The sequence below is a fragment of the Etheostoma spectabile genome, chromosome 5, assembly GCF_008692095.1.
Source record: "Etheostoma spectabile isolate EspeVRDwgs_2016 chromosome 5, UIUC_Espe_1.0, whole genome shotgun sequence".
Classification (NCBI taxonomy): Eukaryota; Metazoa; Chordata; class Actinopteri; order Perciformes; family Percidae; genus Etheostoma; species Etheostoma spectabile.
The window spans coordinates 1,731,754-1,749,657 of record NC_045737.1 but is presented as its reverse complement, the minus strand read 5'-3'; the positions used below and the strand labels follow the sequence as shown (position 1 = coordinate 1,749,657).

The 17,904-nt window shown below is 39.8% G+C and overlaps 1 protein-coding gene across 1 annotated transcript in view; it reads left to right on the top strand.

The window, feature by feature from the left end:
* The first annotated feature begins 3,967 nt into the window (after window positions 1–3,967).
* Window positions 3,968–17,904, top strand: part of zmat4a (zinc finger, matrin-type 4a) — a 228,527-nt gene continuing 214,590 nt past the window's right edge. The window contains exon 1 of the mRNA XM_032516090.1: window positions 3,968–4,173. Coding sequence (XP_032371981.1) covers window positions 4,087–4,173 — 87 coding nt within the window. The 5' untranslated portion in view covers window positions 3,968–4,086. The remainder of the gene's footprint in view (window positions 4,174–17,904) is intronic.

The following is a 17,904-nucleotide window of genomic DNA, read 5'->3' as shown; positions in this document are numbered from 1 at the left end:
TGATAAGCGACTACCTTCTCAAGGATCTTGGAGAGCAAGGGAAGGTTAGCTATAGGTCTATAGTTTGCTAAGACCTCAGGGTTGAGGGAAGGTTTTTTCAGAAGAGGTTTTATCACAGCTACTTTAAATGGCCGCGGTACATAACCTATTAATAGAGACATATTGATCATATCTAGTAATCGAGTGTTAACCACGGGTAACGCTTCTTTAAGTAGCCTCGTTGGGATGGGGTCTAAGAGACAGGTAGATGGCTTAGCTGAAGAAACCTTTGACATTTATTGTTGAAGGTCTACAAGACAGAAGGAGTCTAAGTATATGTCAGGTCTTGTCATTCTTTCTAGTGCTACTGCGTTTAAAGGTGAACTGTTAGAAGTTGAGGGCAAAAGGTGATGACTTTTATCTCTAATTATTATAATTTTATCATTAAAGAAGCTCATAAAGTCGTCACTACTCAGAGCTATAGGACTATATGGCTCAATAGAGCAGTTAGCCTGGCTACAGTGCTGAAAGGAAACCTTGGGTTGTTCTTATTTTCTTCTCTTAGTCATGAGTAATAGTAATAAAATCATGGGCCCGCTGCTGTCTATGTCTGTCTTCCTTTTTTCCCTGTGTGTCTGTCTGTATTACTGTCGTCCACTAGAGGACTCTATTGAGGAACCTGGTCCAGAGGCGTGTCCAGACTCTGCCATCCGCTTTCCACACAGCTGCAACTCATCCTCATCAATCCAGCTCCACAGCTGCTAACCATCCTCATCAATCCAGCTCCAGCTGCTAACCATCCTCGTCACTCCAGCTCCACAGTATATATACCCGGGCCGAACACCTCTTCGGTGCCAGTTTGTACTACCCCCTACGTGGTTACTAGGCCAGTCATTGGTACACGTTAATCTCTAAACCTTGCATCTGACTAACTTTATTTGTTCCTATCTCAGTGTCTGTCGTCAGTGTTTGCCGTTTCCTCAGACCCGCTCCGTGTGACCATCATCCACCACCACCACCTGCTTCTCGTCTGTGTGTTTTTATGTTGCATTAAAACCTCTTCTTTACCTTTTGTCTATGTGCTTGTGTTGTTTCTGTGTTCGGGTCCAACCTACCCATAACAGTCTTGCCAATCTAAACAAGATTCTTCCAGTTTGGTGGAACGCCATTTACTTGCGAGATTTGTTTTAATTTGTGAATTAGGGAGTTATACCAAGGTGCTAGTTTCCTTTGCTTCATCATCTTCTTTTTGAAAGGAGCAACAGAGTCTAAAGTCATCTGCAGGAAGGTCGTAGCACCATCAACAAATTTATCAATTTGGGAGGGAAAGTTAACATAAAGGTCCTCTGTTATAATAAGGAATGGAACTGAATTAAATGCTGTTGGAATATCTTGCTTAAATTTAGCTATAGCATTGTCAGATAGGCATCTAGTGTAGAAGCTTTTATTTCCTTTAGTATAGTCGAGTAGAAATAATTCAAAAGTTATTAGAGAATGGTCTGATAATAAAGGTTTCTGTGGAAATACTTTTAAATCTTCAATTTCAATGCCATACATCAGTACAAGGTTGAGGGTGTGGTTAAAACGATGAGTGGCCTTATACACACTCTGACTGAAACCAGTTGAATCTAGTAGTGAGTTGGAAGCAACACTAAGGCTATCATCAATGTCCACATGGATATTAAAATCACCTACACTAAGTACTTTGTCTGATTTAAGGACTACACCTGATAAAAACTCAGAAAATCAGATACAAATTAAAACACAGCCCCATACCATCACAGATGCTGGCTTTTGCCCGCATCTGTCTCGTCAGACCACAGCACACTTCTCCACTTTGCGTCCGTCCATCTCAGATGAGCTCGGGCCCAGAAAAGCCGCAACATTTCTGGGTGCTGTTGAAATTTGTTTTTTTCTTTGGGCGGTAGAGTTTTAACTTGCACTCGTAGATGTAGTGACGAACTGTGTTAACTGAAAATGGTTTTCCTAAGTGTTCCTGAGCCCACATGGTAATATCCTTTAAATAATGATGTTGGTTTTCAGTGCAGTTCCATCTGAGGGATCTAAGGTCACAGCCATTCAATGTTGGTTTTTGGCCTTGCAGCTTACGTGAAAAGATCTCTCCAGATTCTCTGAATCTTTTGATGATATTATGGACTGTAGATGATGAAATCCATAATTTCCTTGCAATTGTATGTTGAGAAACGTTGTTCTTAAACTGTTGGACTATTTGTTTCCGCAGTTGTTCACAAAGTGGTGAACCTTGCCCCATCCTTCCTTGTGAACAATTGAGCCTTTTGGGAATGCTCCTTTCAAACCCAATCATGGCCAATTTACCTGTTCCCCTGTGGAATGTTCCAAACAGGGAATTTTTGAACATTCCTCAACTTTCCCAGTCTTTTGTTGCCCCATTCCCAGCTTTTTTCCAACGTGTTACAGGCATCAAATTCAAAATGAGTGAATATTTGCAAAAAACAAACAATAGTTTGAGTTTCAACATAATCTTGTCTTTGTAGTGTATTCAAGGGTGTGGCAGGAGGTTGTTGAACATTGCAATTGCAGAAGAATTAATAAAAACATTGTAAAAACACATTACTTTTGCTGCTGCTAATTACTTTGTCAACAACTAATGACTTAGAAACTGGTTTTAGTTATTTGCCCAACACTGGTCAACAAAATAATTCAGACCAGCTAAATCTGTCCACTATGACCAACAAAACTTGACAAGAAAAGGATTTGGACCTTTATCCTGGAAAATGATTACAAACAACAACATTGAATGGTTGAATAAACAATCAATACATAACTGTTGGAGAACATATGGTATTTAGTCAGAATGTTCTGAGAAGAGAAAAGTGGGACATGGGATCTCAGTATTTTCAAAATACTGGCAACTATTACTACTACTCAGGGGCAATTCTAGGATCAGACCTTTAGGGGGCTTAGCCCCTAATGAGAATGTGACACAGATACAGTTCCTTGCAAAAGTGCAACCCCCCGCTAAATCAGTAATTTCATTAACAGATCATCTCTGAGCTAGCTACTAAACAACAACATCAGCTAACGTTTTTATCAAACATGACACTTTACAAGTTAAAGTAATAATGACCAATTTGACACAATGTTCTAACCTTCAGCAAATTTAGTTCCTTACGTTTCAATCTAATCTTGGCCATGAAATGACCAATTTCTACTCTGGGGACTGGCAACGTTAAATTTTACAACCGCACTCCTGCTCTCCCTCTGACAGATTAGATTGAGACTCAGCCAAAGGCGGGAGTCTGGCACAACCACCTCCAATTGACCTAAACTATTTTTCTGTTAACCCTTTCCTTGACTGGGTTACAGGTGCCTAGCATTGGCTACAGCCTCACATGATAATAAACCTGTTTTAAGCCCTTTGGACCTATAATTGTTTGTCCTCTGTCACGAACAGACAAGTTTCCAAACTCTCACTTGAAGCCCCAAAATTGACTACAATAAAAAGGGTGCTGAGATAAAGTTTAAGCCCCCCTAAAACGGGTATAAAATCGCCCATGCTACTAATAAAAAAAGAGAATTAGGCTATGATAATAATAGGCTGATTATAATAAATAAATAGGCATAGGCTAATAAAAGTAGGCTGCCACTGATAAATGCCTCTTCATTGGTCCTTGCTGCTCTGTGGCCTATGTAAGAATAGTTTGGGTGCAGAGTAGTGGACTGATGACTTCATGTCACCATCAGTACTGTGTTCTTGTCGTTGTTGTTGTTTATGTTGTTTTTTTGTGCATTGTCTAAATTTTCACTGCTGTGGTTTTATTGTCTTCTTATTGTCTTATTATTGTTTTGCTGTTGTATGGGCTTAATGTTTAAATGTGGCTCCCTTGAGCGCAAAACCAATTCCCCTCGGGACAATAAAGGTTTCATTCAGACCGTGACATTTGCTGATGTGAGCTACCACTTCCTGATCAGCCTCGAGTGAGTTGACGCGGCTGATAAGCGAGTGCGGCCAATGGGAGCGCAGCAGGGCGGAGAGCAGCGGCACATTGTACTACAGCGGAGAACTGCCGCCAACAGTAGACGCGGATCCCGCTCTGTCTGTCGCTATTCAGCATATTCTGGTTAATGGATTATACAGTTTCTCTCCAAGTGCAACATCAGCTGGCGGTGTTCCCAACACACGTCTGCCAGGGTTACAGTGTGGAGTTACAGGTACATTTATTTTCGCATTTCTCTTCTCAGTCCCGTCTTCTTTTCTTCTCTTGAGAAAGAGCGGTGCATGCGTGCAGAGGAGTGTGTGTGACTTTCTGGAGATGCTTTACTGCAGGGGGGAGGCATGGTTGTCGTGTTGCATGCAGATTTTTTTTCCCCTCACCGAGATTCTTGTTGCGTTCCGCTGGGAGATGAAGCGGAGCCGGGGGCTGCACGCGCTGTGCGTTGTGAACATGGGGGGGGGGGCTGGGTGTTAAGAAGTCAACAGAGCATCCTGGTGGAGGTGGACCTCACGTCTCATAAACAGGTCCCGCTTGTTGGAGAGCGGCGGTTCTTTGACGGGGGTCCGGCCGGGGACACCCCAGGGGATCCTTTCGGAAGTCCCCCAGTAGGCTGTGACTGAGACAGACATGAGAAATGTAGGCTAGTCGGCTATGTCTTTACTCTTCCAATCAGCGATTTAACTTTCAACGAACAACGGATACAGTCCAGTGCAAACTCCTGCATCAATTAGGCAAAAGCATCTGTACACTACAGTTGCCTTGGATATCTGTTTCAGAGTTTCAGAATAAGGTCAATTCTGCAATCTGGCTATTTTTTTTTTAAAATTTCTACAGTGGACAAACAGTGACGAATATGAAGCAAAGTAACGATGTGAGCATCAACATCCTATCGGTTGCTCTGCATGCAGGAGAACGGCTGGTCGATTCTCTCAAGGTGACATTTAAAGTGGATTAGAAGCAGTGATGTAGCACCTACCTCACCTCTGTGGAACACAGTGCTTGGTTACAGCTCATAGGAATCCTAGTCACATGAACTGACATTGTGGGTCATAATTAAAAAAAAAAAAACTTTTCTTGAATTCTTTTATTTTTTTATATATTTGGTTGTAGACTTGAGGTCATAGTTTACCATGTTTTTATGTAGGCTATCATCCTTAACGGAGTGAATGGTCTATATGTATAGCGCACCAGAAGAGAAAGGACTCCTGATAGACATGTTGCTATGCTCTGGGAATATACATTGCTAAACATATTAGGTCTGCAACCAAGGACTATTTGCATCATTGAATAATCTGTCTTTTGTCATATTGATAAATTGATTCATTATTCGACTGATGAAATGTTTAAGAATAGTGAAAATGTTTGGTTTAATCTCCCAGAGCACAAGATTAATTGAAAAACAGTCAAAAAACCCAAAGACGTTCAGTCTTCTATCCTGTCTGGAGAAAAAACAAAACATCAAAGCTTTACTTTTGAGAAGCCAACTGAAGCAATACTTCATCATATATATTACTCTCAGTTCACTTTTGATTTTATTGCTCTTAACAGCTGTCTACTCTTTGTACCGTAGGCTTTTTTGCTTCTGTGCTGTGTCTTGTTTTGGGCCAAGTTCAGCTTTGCTTGTGTTGTCTTTCTTTTTATTTCTTTGTATTTTAAAAAGCATTTCTTTTTTTAACCTCCTGGGGCAGGGTACCACAGAGGGAAAAAACGCCTTTTGGCTAATTCTGGCATTTTCAACCCATGTAAAATTATGGGTTTTATTAATATTCAGTGTCCTCTTTCATTAAAAACAAAAACAGAATTAAATTACCAAAATACTAAATTGTCGATTGACTCATTGGTTTATCAACTAATAGATTTTGAGCTCTAAAACCCCAAAAAATAAAATAATATCTAAATTCAGTTCTTTCTGTCTCTCCGTCGTTTACTGGCCCTTCAGGACTTGTGATCATTTCTCTCTTGGACAGAAAAGCAAAAATAGAAACTACAGAACAGGGTTGTTACAGTCTTTGCTTTGATGTCTCTCAGGTGGCTATTACTAATTAGATACAGCATTATTGCTTTGTTTCCAATGCACAGCCCAAATATCTTTTCATTCCACCTAGTGGGATGTAGACTTTAATATTATAAATTAGGGCTGCAACTTTATTATCATAAAATAAACAACATTATTACGATCTATTATCATTATCGATTAATCAAGACATCAGTTAATTGTTTGGTGTATAAAAACGTGGTGGAAAATATCTACATTTGTTTTTCCCATGGTCTTCAAATGTCTCATTTTGTCTGAGCAACAGTCCCAAACCCAAAGCTATTTAGTTTACTAACATAAAGACGAAGAACACCTGTTAATACTCGCATTTGAGAAGCTGGAGCCAGTGAGGTTTTGTAATTTTTAAGCAAAAAGCCACTGCCCCTTGCAAAAAAAGTTTGCTGTCACTGTTTTCCTGGAAAATCCGATTTCTCTAAGCATCACCAGGTGCTCTGCATATGAACTCGAGCATGATTGTGTACACAGAGTTCACTAAAAAGAATTTTGAACAACTCACTTTAGCTAATTTTGCGCTTAAGCGAAAGTTTGACTCGAGTACATTCACAAAAACAACCTAGGGTGCATTTTGGCGAGAGTCACACTTTAACACATACTTAAGATCCAGCTATGGATGATATGTTTTATTCTGCAGCCTCTAGCGTGATGGAAAAAAAATAATGTCTTTCTAATCGACTAAACTTTTAACTCTAAGAATTGACTCTTAGCCCAACATCTCCTGCTGTAAACCACAAGATGGCTCCATTTTGGCACCATGGAAGCTTTCTCAAAAGCTTTCTCTGTCTCTATCACTTCAGCTCTGTTCTAAGACACCACATGAGAGTTTGTCACTAGCAACATGTTACAAGCAGCCACAGATAGTAAAGCTCCCTCATCGACCCTTTCTTAAATGATTTTCCTGCGTCTTTGCGGGCCCTGCAGTCATCTTTTTTTTGAAAAATTTGAAGAGGGGGAAAAAAAACACTTCCATTATTCCCCAGTCTGCTGTCTGTAATTTGCGATGCCTATAAATAAAAGACTTTGAAGCTCAGTGCTTCGATGTCATCAATAATTGTTTGCTTTTGTAAGTTAAAATTGCCCTGCTTCTTTGTTGCTTCCATAGTTTTCTTGCAGCAGTTGTTTGCTGTTCCATCGCCATTATTTCTTTCATAGAAGGTCAACTGAGATGGGTCTGAGGATTTTTATAAATAGCACACAAAGAAACAAACAGCTCCAATAATCTTGGGTGAACACATTCATTTTCACGTAGTGTAGAAGTGGCTTTGAAGCAAACAACTGAGCAGAGTCAGCCGCATCACAGAGGGAAATGTGGTCTTCATCAAAGGTGATAAATCTTTTCCTCTAGTCTTTCATAACAGCCAAATAACAAATGTTGGATCTGCAAAACGTGCTTCTTTTTTTTAAACTAACAAGCAAACTGCTTTTTTACTTGTAGTGTCTAAGAGATATCCAACGAAGCATCCAGAAAGTGACAACTATTCTGATTGACAGCCCGAGCATCAAATACAACATGACACTTTAATGAAGTGAAGTCATTACTTGGCAAGCTAATAATTCAACTCACAAACATGTGAATAAGTTTGAAGGTACATTTTTACCACCAAATGATTCAAACAACATCCTTAAATTAATAAGGGAAATTACATTTTAGTTTTAAAGAAATCCACCATTTAATATTCTACTTATACAAAGTTTGGTGAATTGAGCTGGATAGATTTAAAAAAAAAAAGAATGGTGCAGTTTGATGCAGCACATGAAGAGGTATCAGCGGAATCCAAATCCAGCCCCTGGACTTGCAGATTGAGGCCTGGCAAACTTTGATCAAATGTAGTCTTAACATGCCTGAAGTGTTCACTGTGATCACATCAAGTCTTTAAAGGTCAGGAGGATATAAAATGCAATATGAGATGGGGCTTAAAAATCTCTCTAGTTTCCATGGAAATGCAAGCAAGATCTAATTTCATTTTTGTTAGCTGGATGTGAACCAACCCATAGAAATAGGATGAATACATTGAACTGTTTGCCATGGTCATTTGACTAGTTCAAAAGAAAATAGCACACTGTGTATTGACAGTAAAAATAGAATGAGTTAAGCCACTTAACTTAAGCCACGGTCACAGTTCTTTGCAATAGCAACAGTACACATAAAACTGGTCAACGCTCTGATTGTCCGTTCTACTATTGTACTATTCTATTCACTCTATGTTCTATTTCTGTGAACTACAAAGGCGCTGAAAGGCAAGGTGAAAAAAACTAATAGTATCTTCTATGTAGGACATACACTTTTACTTCTTTATTAGGCTGTTTTTAAGGGCAAGACAGCCCTGCCCAAGGCTTAGTGCATGATATAAAGTGAATTGAAAGTTTAGCCAAATGCATAATAAACAAAAGCTTTTACCGTCTTTGTGTAAAACATAATGGAACTGTGTAAAGTGCTGACTTAGGTTAAAACAGTGTAGATATATGAGCACATGATTAATTAATATTCACTACACATAGTTTGATGACTCAATCACGTAAATATTAATGGGGAATTACGGTTGATTCCAATATGTAGCTCTGTTGTGTGAAATTTGGAGTGCTGTCAGTAGAGAGAAAAATCTATCCTCCTGTGTTATCCTCCTGCTAGAGTTAGCACCCAACAGGCTATAACAGGGCAAGTTTTAAACCTGTCTTTAACCGCTAAACATGTTCAAAATGTCATTTAAGGTGCCTAGACATGTGAAGTGATTTCTTCCTAGTAAACACTTTGAATCTGACAGCAAAAGATGTGAAAGAAATGCATGGAAGTTGTGCTAATTCAGCTGTGTTTAGTGCAATATGAAGTCGAGATTGCGTGCAGCAGGACAACATGCTGTACTTTTACTCTGTGCGACACATAAGCCCATGCTCCAAAACCCTTTTAATTGATCTTCTACACACTTGCACCACTTATGCAATATGAAAATACTCTTTTTACGTCTGTCTTAATTAGTTGCATGTTTTCCTACAAAAGGAGCTGTACACACAACCAGGGCTTGAAATTAACACCCGACCACCTGCCAAATGCGGGTGAATTTTGCAATTGGCGGGTAATCAATGAGAATTGGGTGATTCAGATACGCAACTATTGGTAAGCAGGGTATGCAGTTGCTTACAAGCCCGGACCAATCAGTGGCCCGCATCACTGGAAGACATTGATTGATAGCCAGGGCCCCCTATCACATTTTCATTAATCGCGATAATCCCAGCAGTCCCACGTGCAGCCACTGCCCAAACGGGAGTGAGAACGGGTCAAAGTTGTTTCCATGTTTCTGATATGAGGACGAGACGTGTGTGACTCAAACATCTCATATACCAGCAAAACATACAGCGCAAGACCATCCTGCCAACATGTACACATTTTAACATCAATGTACGCTGTAACGTCTTTTCACTATAAACTCGCTGTCAGCTCGCTGCAGCGGACGGGGTTACTGCTCCGTTCCCCCCATGAATGACACACACACACAATCACACACGGTGGATGCAGAAAAAAACGCAGATGAGATGTACAGGATGACCTAAACTGAGGACAGCTACATAATTTTAGGTGCAATGATAAGTTAAAGTCCAATAAGTATTTTATCAAACTGTATATGTTTCCCAGGCCAGGATAGGAAATTATGCCTTTATGATGGATTATCAAGGCGTGGCCCCCTACTAAAGCATGTGATGAAGGTCCACAGTCCACGAGTAGGCTACCATGAATAGGACAGTATAGATCTCATAGAGAAACAGCAATTCCTGTTTTTCACCTTTATGAGGCCAAAAAAAACTGGCTGTTGATTTTTAGGCCTTGCACACAACCTTATCACAGCTGAATATTTTATCACTGTACTGTATTTAATCAAAATAACCAAAATAATAATGTTCTAATTTCCAACAAAATTGTGACTTGTGAAAATGCTACATCACTTTGGAAAAAAAAAGTGGCTGGTGAGCCCCGCATGTATGAAATGAAATACATACAAAAACACATTTCAAGTCAAACATTACCAAGACAAGCAAATGTAAATATAATTATATATCCAAGACACATGCAATGATAATGTCATGCAACTGCTTAATTAGAGCACAGGCACCTCTTTTGGTCCAATTCAGGCATTGCTTATAAGCTATGACATTAGTTATGTTTATTTCACCACATGTTATGAATTTGAATTTAGCATAATCCCTGAGTAAGAAAGCAAACACTACAAAGGCTGTGCTACATTGGAATCAGTTCAAAGCCTCCTGCGTCTGACTGAGATGCTAGGGGACTTTCTGTGTAGATAACTTGCCGAAGGCACCTGACCAAGCATTGGTTTTTGACGTACTGTGAGTGAGACCTGTTAACAGTTAGCTAACAGGGCAGCAGTGAAGTAAACATGACTAAAATTATAGACTACAGTATAAGCAGTCCCTGAATTGGACCAAAATAGGTGCCGCTGCTCTAATTCAACAGCGTCCAGATCTTTTTTCTCTCTTCCAGAGAACACACTGCTACGTAATATTCATATGAATGGTGTCATCACACTACATGCACTACATGAATATTAATTTGTCATGTGCCTATATATACTGTTTAACCCTGGTTGGCGCTATACACAGTTCCCTTTTACAGTAGACAATTTTAATTAATAAGGTACAACCTTTTGTTCATGTTGCACTTTGCTGCACTTTAAATTACCTTTCTATTATGCAATAAGCTTTCAGCACGGCTGTCTTGGCCTCAAAATAGCCTAATAAAGAACTACAAGTTTTGTCCTTGAAGATACTATTGGTGGCCAAAACCTAAGTATGAGTCTATGTGTCTATGTACAAGTTACACTTGGGTTTTGGGCCAACAATTCCCAAAAAACCTTTTTCTTCACCTTGCCTTTTGGGTCTTCCGTAATGAACTCTGCTGGTCCAAATTTTCAGATTATAACTAAACAATCACTTGTCTGCAGAAATAAATATGTTCTGCAATTATTGTTGTTACTTTAATTGTTGATTAAATCTGGGTATCAATGGTCTGCACCCCCAGCCAGCTCCCCTTGCATACTTGATGAGATGTGGATTTTGACAGCCATAGACACTCCAGGACTTCCCTGTGCCTGTTAGGTCTGTGAGTTTACAAGTGTGTGGAAGTCCAGACATTTGGATTTAGCCACTAGAGTCAGGGATGTACTATACTGATACACAGGCTTTTATCGGTGCCAATACAGATAGAGATCTTGTTAAACCGATCAAGGTATTGGCCAGGTCCATGTTAAATGCAGTTTCTTTGTAAATATCATTATACAATTCAGTGCTTTCACTATTAGTATCATTGGTGGCAGCTTACTCATGTTACTTTACACACTTAACTTTGATACCAATAAGTTTCATATGTTGAAATAAAACAATATTAAACTTGGGAAAAGTAGAGCTGCAACCATAGTCTGTACACAAAGATGGACGACATGACATCTCCCCAAAAGGGAAGCCAAAACATCTTGATTGCCTGCTGGTGGCAAAAACCTGTTTACTCTTCAATGTGAAAGGAGCTGAATGACGGTTTAAATAAAATATGAAAATATAAAACACAAGTGTGTAACAGACTTTGGTATGCATTAAAGGGTTCTTCAACAACAAAATTGGTCCTTGATGGAAGAGTGTAATCAGGGTTGAGGATGTGAATAATTTTCCTGAATCTGTCATCCTCCACCATTGAGAGTGGCCTCATGTCAGTTACCAGCATATTCAGGATACATCAGTCAGAACAGCTGTTTGCTGTGGTGAGCATGGAGAGAGACAATATGAGGATGCATAGTAGCGTAGTTTACATGTAATGAGGGCTGAAACTGATTATTTTTTATTGTTGATTATTTTCTTGATTACTCGCTTAATAATTTGGTTATAAAATGTCATAAAATGTTAAACTAGGTGGCCAGGTGAGCTCAGTTAGTAGAGCAGGCGCACATTTAGAGGTTTACTCCTCAACACAGCAGCCGCGTGTTAGACTCCGACCGGCAGCATGACATTCTTCTTCTCTCTCCCCTTTCATGTCTTCATCTATCCTGTGAAAATAAAGGACTAAAATGTAATAGTTGAAAAATAATCAAAAAATCTCCAAATCATTGCAGCTCTACATGTAACTCAATACACATCTTGTTGTTTCAGTTAATAATTGCTGATGTAAAAGGAAAGTACAGACAAGGCCACTACACTATAAACAGAAATTTAATAAATAGATATTGAGGGTATAGCTATGCACTGACAATAAAAGGAAAATGTAATTAGTATATATTTAACCACATATTGTTTAAGTTTTGATTGTGAAGTAATAAAGGATTCACTTTAGACTGTTTATGACTAATAGCATGAACTATTCCAAAAAGTCCATAATGTTACTTTACTTAATTTTAGCTAATTAACGTAAATTAAATAAGCCATCTCTAGCAGATTTGTGTTTGTTTTGATGGAAAACACAAGAATACAGGTTAATATTACAAACGTAACCGACCAAAGTACCTGTCAGTTTTCTCTCTGTTTTGTGATGAATCAATGTACCCGGGCATTAGCTTTATCAAGTGTCTCCTTAAAAATTGCTTTATCGGGTACTTGTTTTGTTTTTAAATTAGAACCTGTAATCGTGCATATGTCCGTCAAGATGGATAACAAATGGATACTCGTCATTGTAAACTAATTCAAAACAAGGCAAACACAACGGATCAATGTAGCCAGGCTAATGGTTTTGTAAAGTTACTAACTTACTGTGGGTCCCCTTTATCCATTGCTCCAACATGCTTCTTCTTCAGGTGCTCACACAAGGATGATGTGCTGCTATGTCAAGTGCTCCCACACTTTTGACAACCTTTGTCCACTGTGACTCTGCACTTTTCTCCGCTGTAACGTTAGCCTCTGACTCGGCATTTTTCTCTGCTGTAACGTTAGCCTCTGACTCTTCTTCTTCTTTGTCAGTGTCATTATAAAATGATGTGTTTCTGTGACCATATTTTGATTTCCAAAAAAGAGGACACTCGGCTCAGCCTCGAAACACAAAAAGGCTTTTCAGTCTTTTATAGGGATGAGCGAGTACAGCATTATCTGTATCTGTTTACCACTTGTATTATCTGTATCCGGATCCGTATTTGGAGTGGGCGGGACCTAAACCGGAAGTGGTCAGATTTAACCCGGAAGTGTGTCAGGTTCTCTTGAAATGTGCGGGGCTTTAACCAGTATGTTATTTAAGCATGCAATTGATATGAGTTGATCAAAAATTGTTATATTTATTGCTGATTTGAAAACTATTTACATGACAGCATCAAGCTTCAGATCAATGGTGTTGTCATGGTAACAAACTATATAGGCCCACAGTATATAACAAGTTTTGCAACAATAAATACAGCAATGTGGTTGCAATTATTAAGTAAAATGTAATGAACAAGAGTTTTCATACTCAATAATATAACTATTTTTTCTATTATCAGTGTGATCAATTTTTTTTTTTATTGGTTCTTTTTTATTTTCCCACCAGGTATGCGTGAGTGTCTGTGCCTGTGAGTGAGTAGGAGAGAGAAAGAGAGAGAGGCAGAGGCGGCGGGGGGGGGGGGAAATGTGTTTGTGTGTGTAACTTAATTTATAATATTATTCATTTCAGTCTGTCTGCGTAGGGAGGGGCGCTGGGACTAGCCAATCACAGAATAGTGTAGGGGAGGGGCGCTGGGACTAGCCTATCACAGAATAGTGTAAGGGAGAGGCGTTGTGACTGGCACTGTGACTAGCCTATCACAGAACAGAGACACAGTCAATGGAGAATTTCATTGAATCCGAGCACGGATATTGACTCGCATTACTCGGATAATACTTGTACTCGGCAAAAGTGCATTATCCGTACCGGATACTCGTTTCAGCCGAGTACTCGGCTCATCCCTAGTCTTTTATCTGTGATTTGTGAATGTAGAAGGTGCTGCTTCATTCTTTTACAATGTAACTTTTGGCCTAGTGATAAATATTAAGAAGCTACATGCTAACACAAGATTAGAGATAGTCTTGGCGGCCAGTACTGGTTATTTCTCCCCAGTTGCGATTGATTTAGAAGCTTTTATTGGTGATTTTTCACGGTATAAAGTCCTGCTATAGCAATAGGTCCAGTGAATCAACAGTGGAGGCTGCGGAGGGGAGCAGAGTCCAGGTAACACTCTGACCAATCAGACCACACTGGACTTTGTCGGGAGGGGGGCTTGAAGAGATAGGGGCTCCAACTGAGCACTACATACAGAGGGTGAGTTTGTTAAATGGTCGAGTTATTTAATCTATTGGTTTGTACAGGCTACGTTAATGTCGCTCTCTCTGTTTGTTGATTAAAAATTTTGGAGTAATGTATTTCAATGGGAAGCCTATATCATGATCACACAGTGATTACGATAGCGAGTAGCATTGAAAAAACCCAAATCCATGCAGGGATATTGGTTGGGGTGGTGGATGGGTCAAACAACACAGGACTTTCACCCTGGAGACCGGGAATTGTGTCCCATGTGTTGCAGAACCTTTCCGCATTATTCTCTTTCTAACCACAACCTTCTCGTTAATGTCGGCGTGTTTTGCGTGTGGCGGTTCCTTTCCCCGGTTTTTTTTTCGTAACCACAACGTCACGTTGTTGTGGCCGGCGTGTGGCGTTTCATTTCCAGGTTGTTACGTGCCACAGAGACCGCGGATCGTGTCCCTGCGGCAAGGATCATGTCCCACGTGTGGCGGTTCATCCTGTTGTTGTTTCCGGCGTGTGGTGTTTTATTTCCCCTTTGTTGCATTCCCCAGAGACCGCGGATCATGTCCTGGCGCCAGTTGTTGTCAACGTCCTGCATGTGGCATTAAATTTACCCCTTGTTGCATCCCCCAGAGCAGCCCATGTCATGGCAGTTTGTTAAATGGTCACATTCTAAAATTGTGACCTGTACACAAAAATTAAAATCTAAATAATGTGACTATTTCACGAACTAGCATGAGACCAGGTTGGAATACAGGTGCAGTATGAGAAAAATACATTAATACATCTGCTTTTACATTAAAGCAGATAAACACAATCTAGCATAAACACAAAATACAAGTATTATCCTGAAAAGTCAAAAGACCCTTTGTACATGACGTCACCCTGTAATTGCAAGAAATATGAACACCATGACGAAAAAAAAAAAGCCAAACATGTACGTGTTCATTTGTGCTTGTGTTCTCATATACACAATCTGCAAATTATTCTCACCAACACAAGCATGTGTATGTATTGCCTTTCTGTTTTAAACTGACTGACTGATAAATAATAATAAATTATCCTCACCAGCTAGCTGCCGTGCTAACCAGCTGTTTCTGCAAAATGTCAACCCGGTGATGACCAACATAACTAACTATCAGTGGTTATTCATTGACCTAGCTAGCTACATATGCCAAAAGGAAAGCTGTTCCTTTAATCATTTAACTTAACACACATACTAAAATATCAGTTAAATGAAAGATGACATAACAGGGAAACTTAGAGACATAACTTAAAGAGTTAAATTGGGGTGTGCTGACTACCATGACTAGCCAACCAGCTAGCAGCAGCTAGCTTTGGATTGCTCATTAGCTGCTGCCCATTGCGTCGTAATATCCACCGGTCAAATCTTAACAGTGAATATAATCACAGATATGAAGATGGCAAGATTTTACAATTATGTGTGGTTACTACTGATTATGTGATTTACTGCATGGATTAACCGGTTTGTCTACTCTCACGCATTGCCTGTGAGACACACGCATTTGACTGGTTTCACACGCTCACACGCCACACCCCCGATTTCTCACGCTGAAGTGTCAACCCGGTCGGTCAGATTTCTGAAAGATGAGTATATCTATAGATCTACCTGTTGAGCCACTTGTGATCGACTAGTTGTGCTTTCAGAGACTGTGAGGGGCTTCAAGAGCGCTCCCTGTCTGTGGAAGTTTCGAATTGTCGCAAACTGAAAACATTTTGTTCACGAGCCATCCCAGGTGCATTTCTCCGGCTTCAGGTATGAGCTCTGAGTATTACAGACCCGTCCGTCGCTTCGTGTCCACTCTCTCTGTAAAGATAGAGGTGAGCAGCGCGGCTGGTGGACCCGCTCCGCTGGGGGCAGTGACGTGTTGCATCTGAGCGTAGTCCTCCGATAATGAGCAGTGTACAGCCTCCTCTAAACTTTGTCAGAGACCAGAGACCCAAATGGGCCTCTGTGTCTGTCAGACGGTCTGAGTGAGATCCACCATATCAGCGGAGCAATGACATGTACAGCAGACTATATTACAACTCTCCAAATCTCGGACACCAGAGATGCGAGGAGTTATATTTTTAATGTTTATTAAGTTGTAAACATGAGCAGAAATCTGATGAAACACATCTAAACTATACTATATATACTGTACCACGTATACGATACTGCAACGTTGGGCCACTATGGTGCTTCTCTAACCTCTGTGCATCTCTTAATGTAACTGTAAATAATTCATTCAATGTTTTAGAAAATGAACAAATAGTCTTTATTTTCCCAAAAAAGTAAATACAGTAAGTGGGGCACAGAGGATGAGGGCCAAACATTGCTGAGCCTTGGCACAAAGGTTAAAGGATTAGAATTTATGCAAAACAGTGGTTCTCATTCTTTAGAATTTCAGTGGTCTTAGTTGATCCCTCAACATTTGATTTGATTGATTGATTGATTGATATCTTTATTTTGAACATGCAAGATTAATTTAACTTTGGGTCCCTGGTCCCTACACCAGGGACCCCTGGACCTGTTCCCCAAATCTTCTCAGCTGTTGCTGACATATGCTACTGTCTCTTCATGTGGTTCATTATGTTTGGCACATTGTCTGGGTCAGTTCTTATATCATAAGAAGTTAATAATGTATATAATGTAAATGCTGAATGCCCTAAAACCTGTTGATACTACAACAACACAAAGGCTCTTAACCCTACAGTTTTGCACATATCATGCAAGACTTGATTTCTCCATTTTCTTTGCACAAAACTCTCCAGAAAGTGCCATTTAATGGTTTATTTTTCAAATTTTTCCCTCAGACCCCCCTAGGGAGAGCCCCATCCCCCCACATATAACAAATCCCAATTTAAATCCTGAAGTATAATGATGCTGAAAGAGCCAAAGAAATTGCTTCGTACACAGCTAAATAAATTAAAACCATATTGATGTCTTATTTTTGCCATTATGAGGTACCTCCCCCCGCCGAAAGCGTAGCATCGCATACCAGTAACACGGCCAGCTACACAGACCTGGTAAAGCATCCAAACTTTTAACAGCTTTGAGATCAGCACCAGCGTATGGGGATGTTTAGCTTGTGCTTCTGGGGATTCTGCCGTCCGTCATGGCGTTGTCATGTGGTCGTGGTCACGTGTTTGCAAAGGGTCTATATAATAGTTACCCTTTTAAAATGTCCAAGGCTGAGTTGTAGTAAACCTGATGATATCATCAATCAGCCAGACATTATAAAAAGTTGACTGTTGCAGTATTTACTGATCATCAATAGTGGTCAATAAAAGTCATAGATCACTTAGTAACCTTTTAGTAATGATCCACACATTGAGGTAATGCTAGAAAAAATGAACTGGACCGATCAATGGTTGTATTTTAAGCTACTAGAGAACATAGGTTATTTTGTATTCCCTGATCGGCTGTTGCTGCACCAAGAGAGTCTTTTAAATCTTAGACGGAGTCAATATATGGATCTAAACACAGCTTTTTACCAGTTTGTACTTGGTAAAATCTAAGAGATACTGCATTTACAGTCTCCTGCAACAGGTGTGAGCATAGGCTGTAATATTTCCTTGACAGAGGAAGATTTTTCATTTTTTAATCATCCAGCACTGCAAAGAATTAATCTCATTAGGCTGACCAGTGTCACAATTTT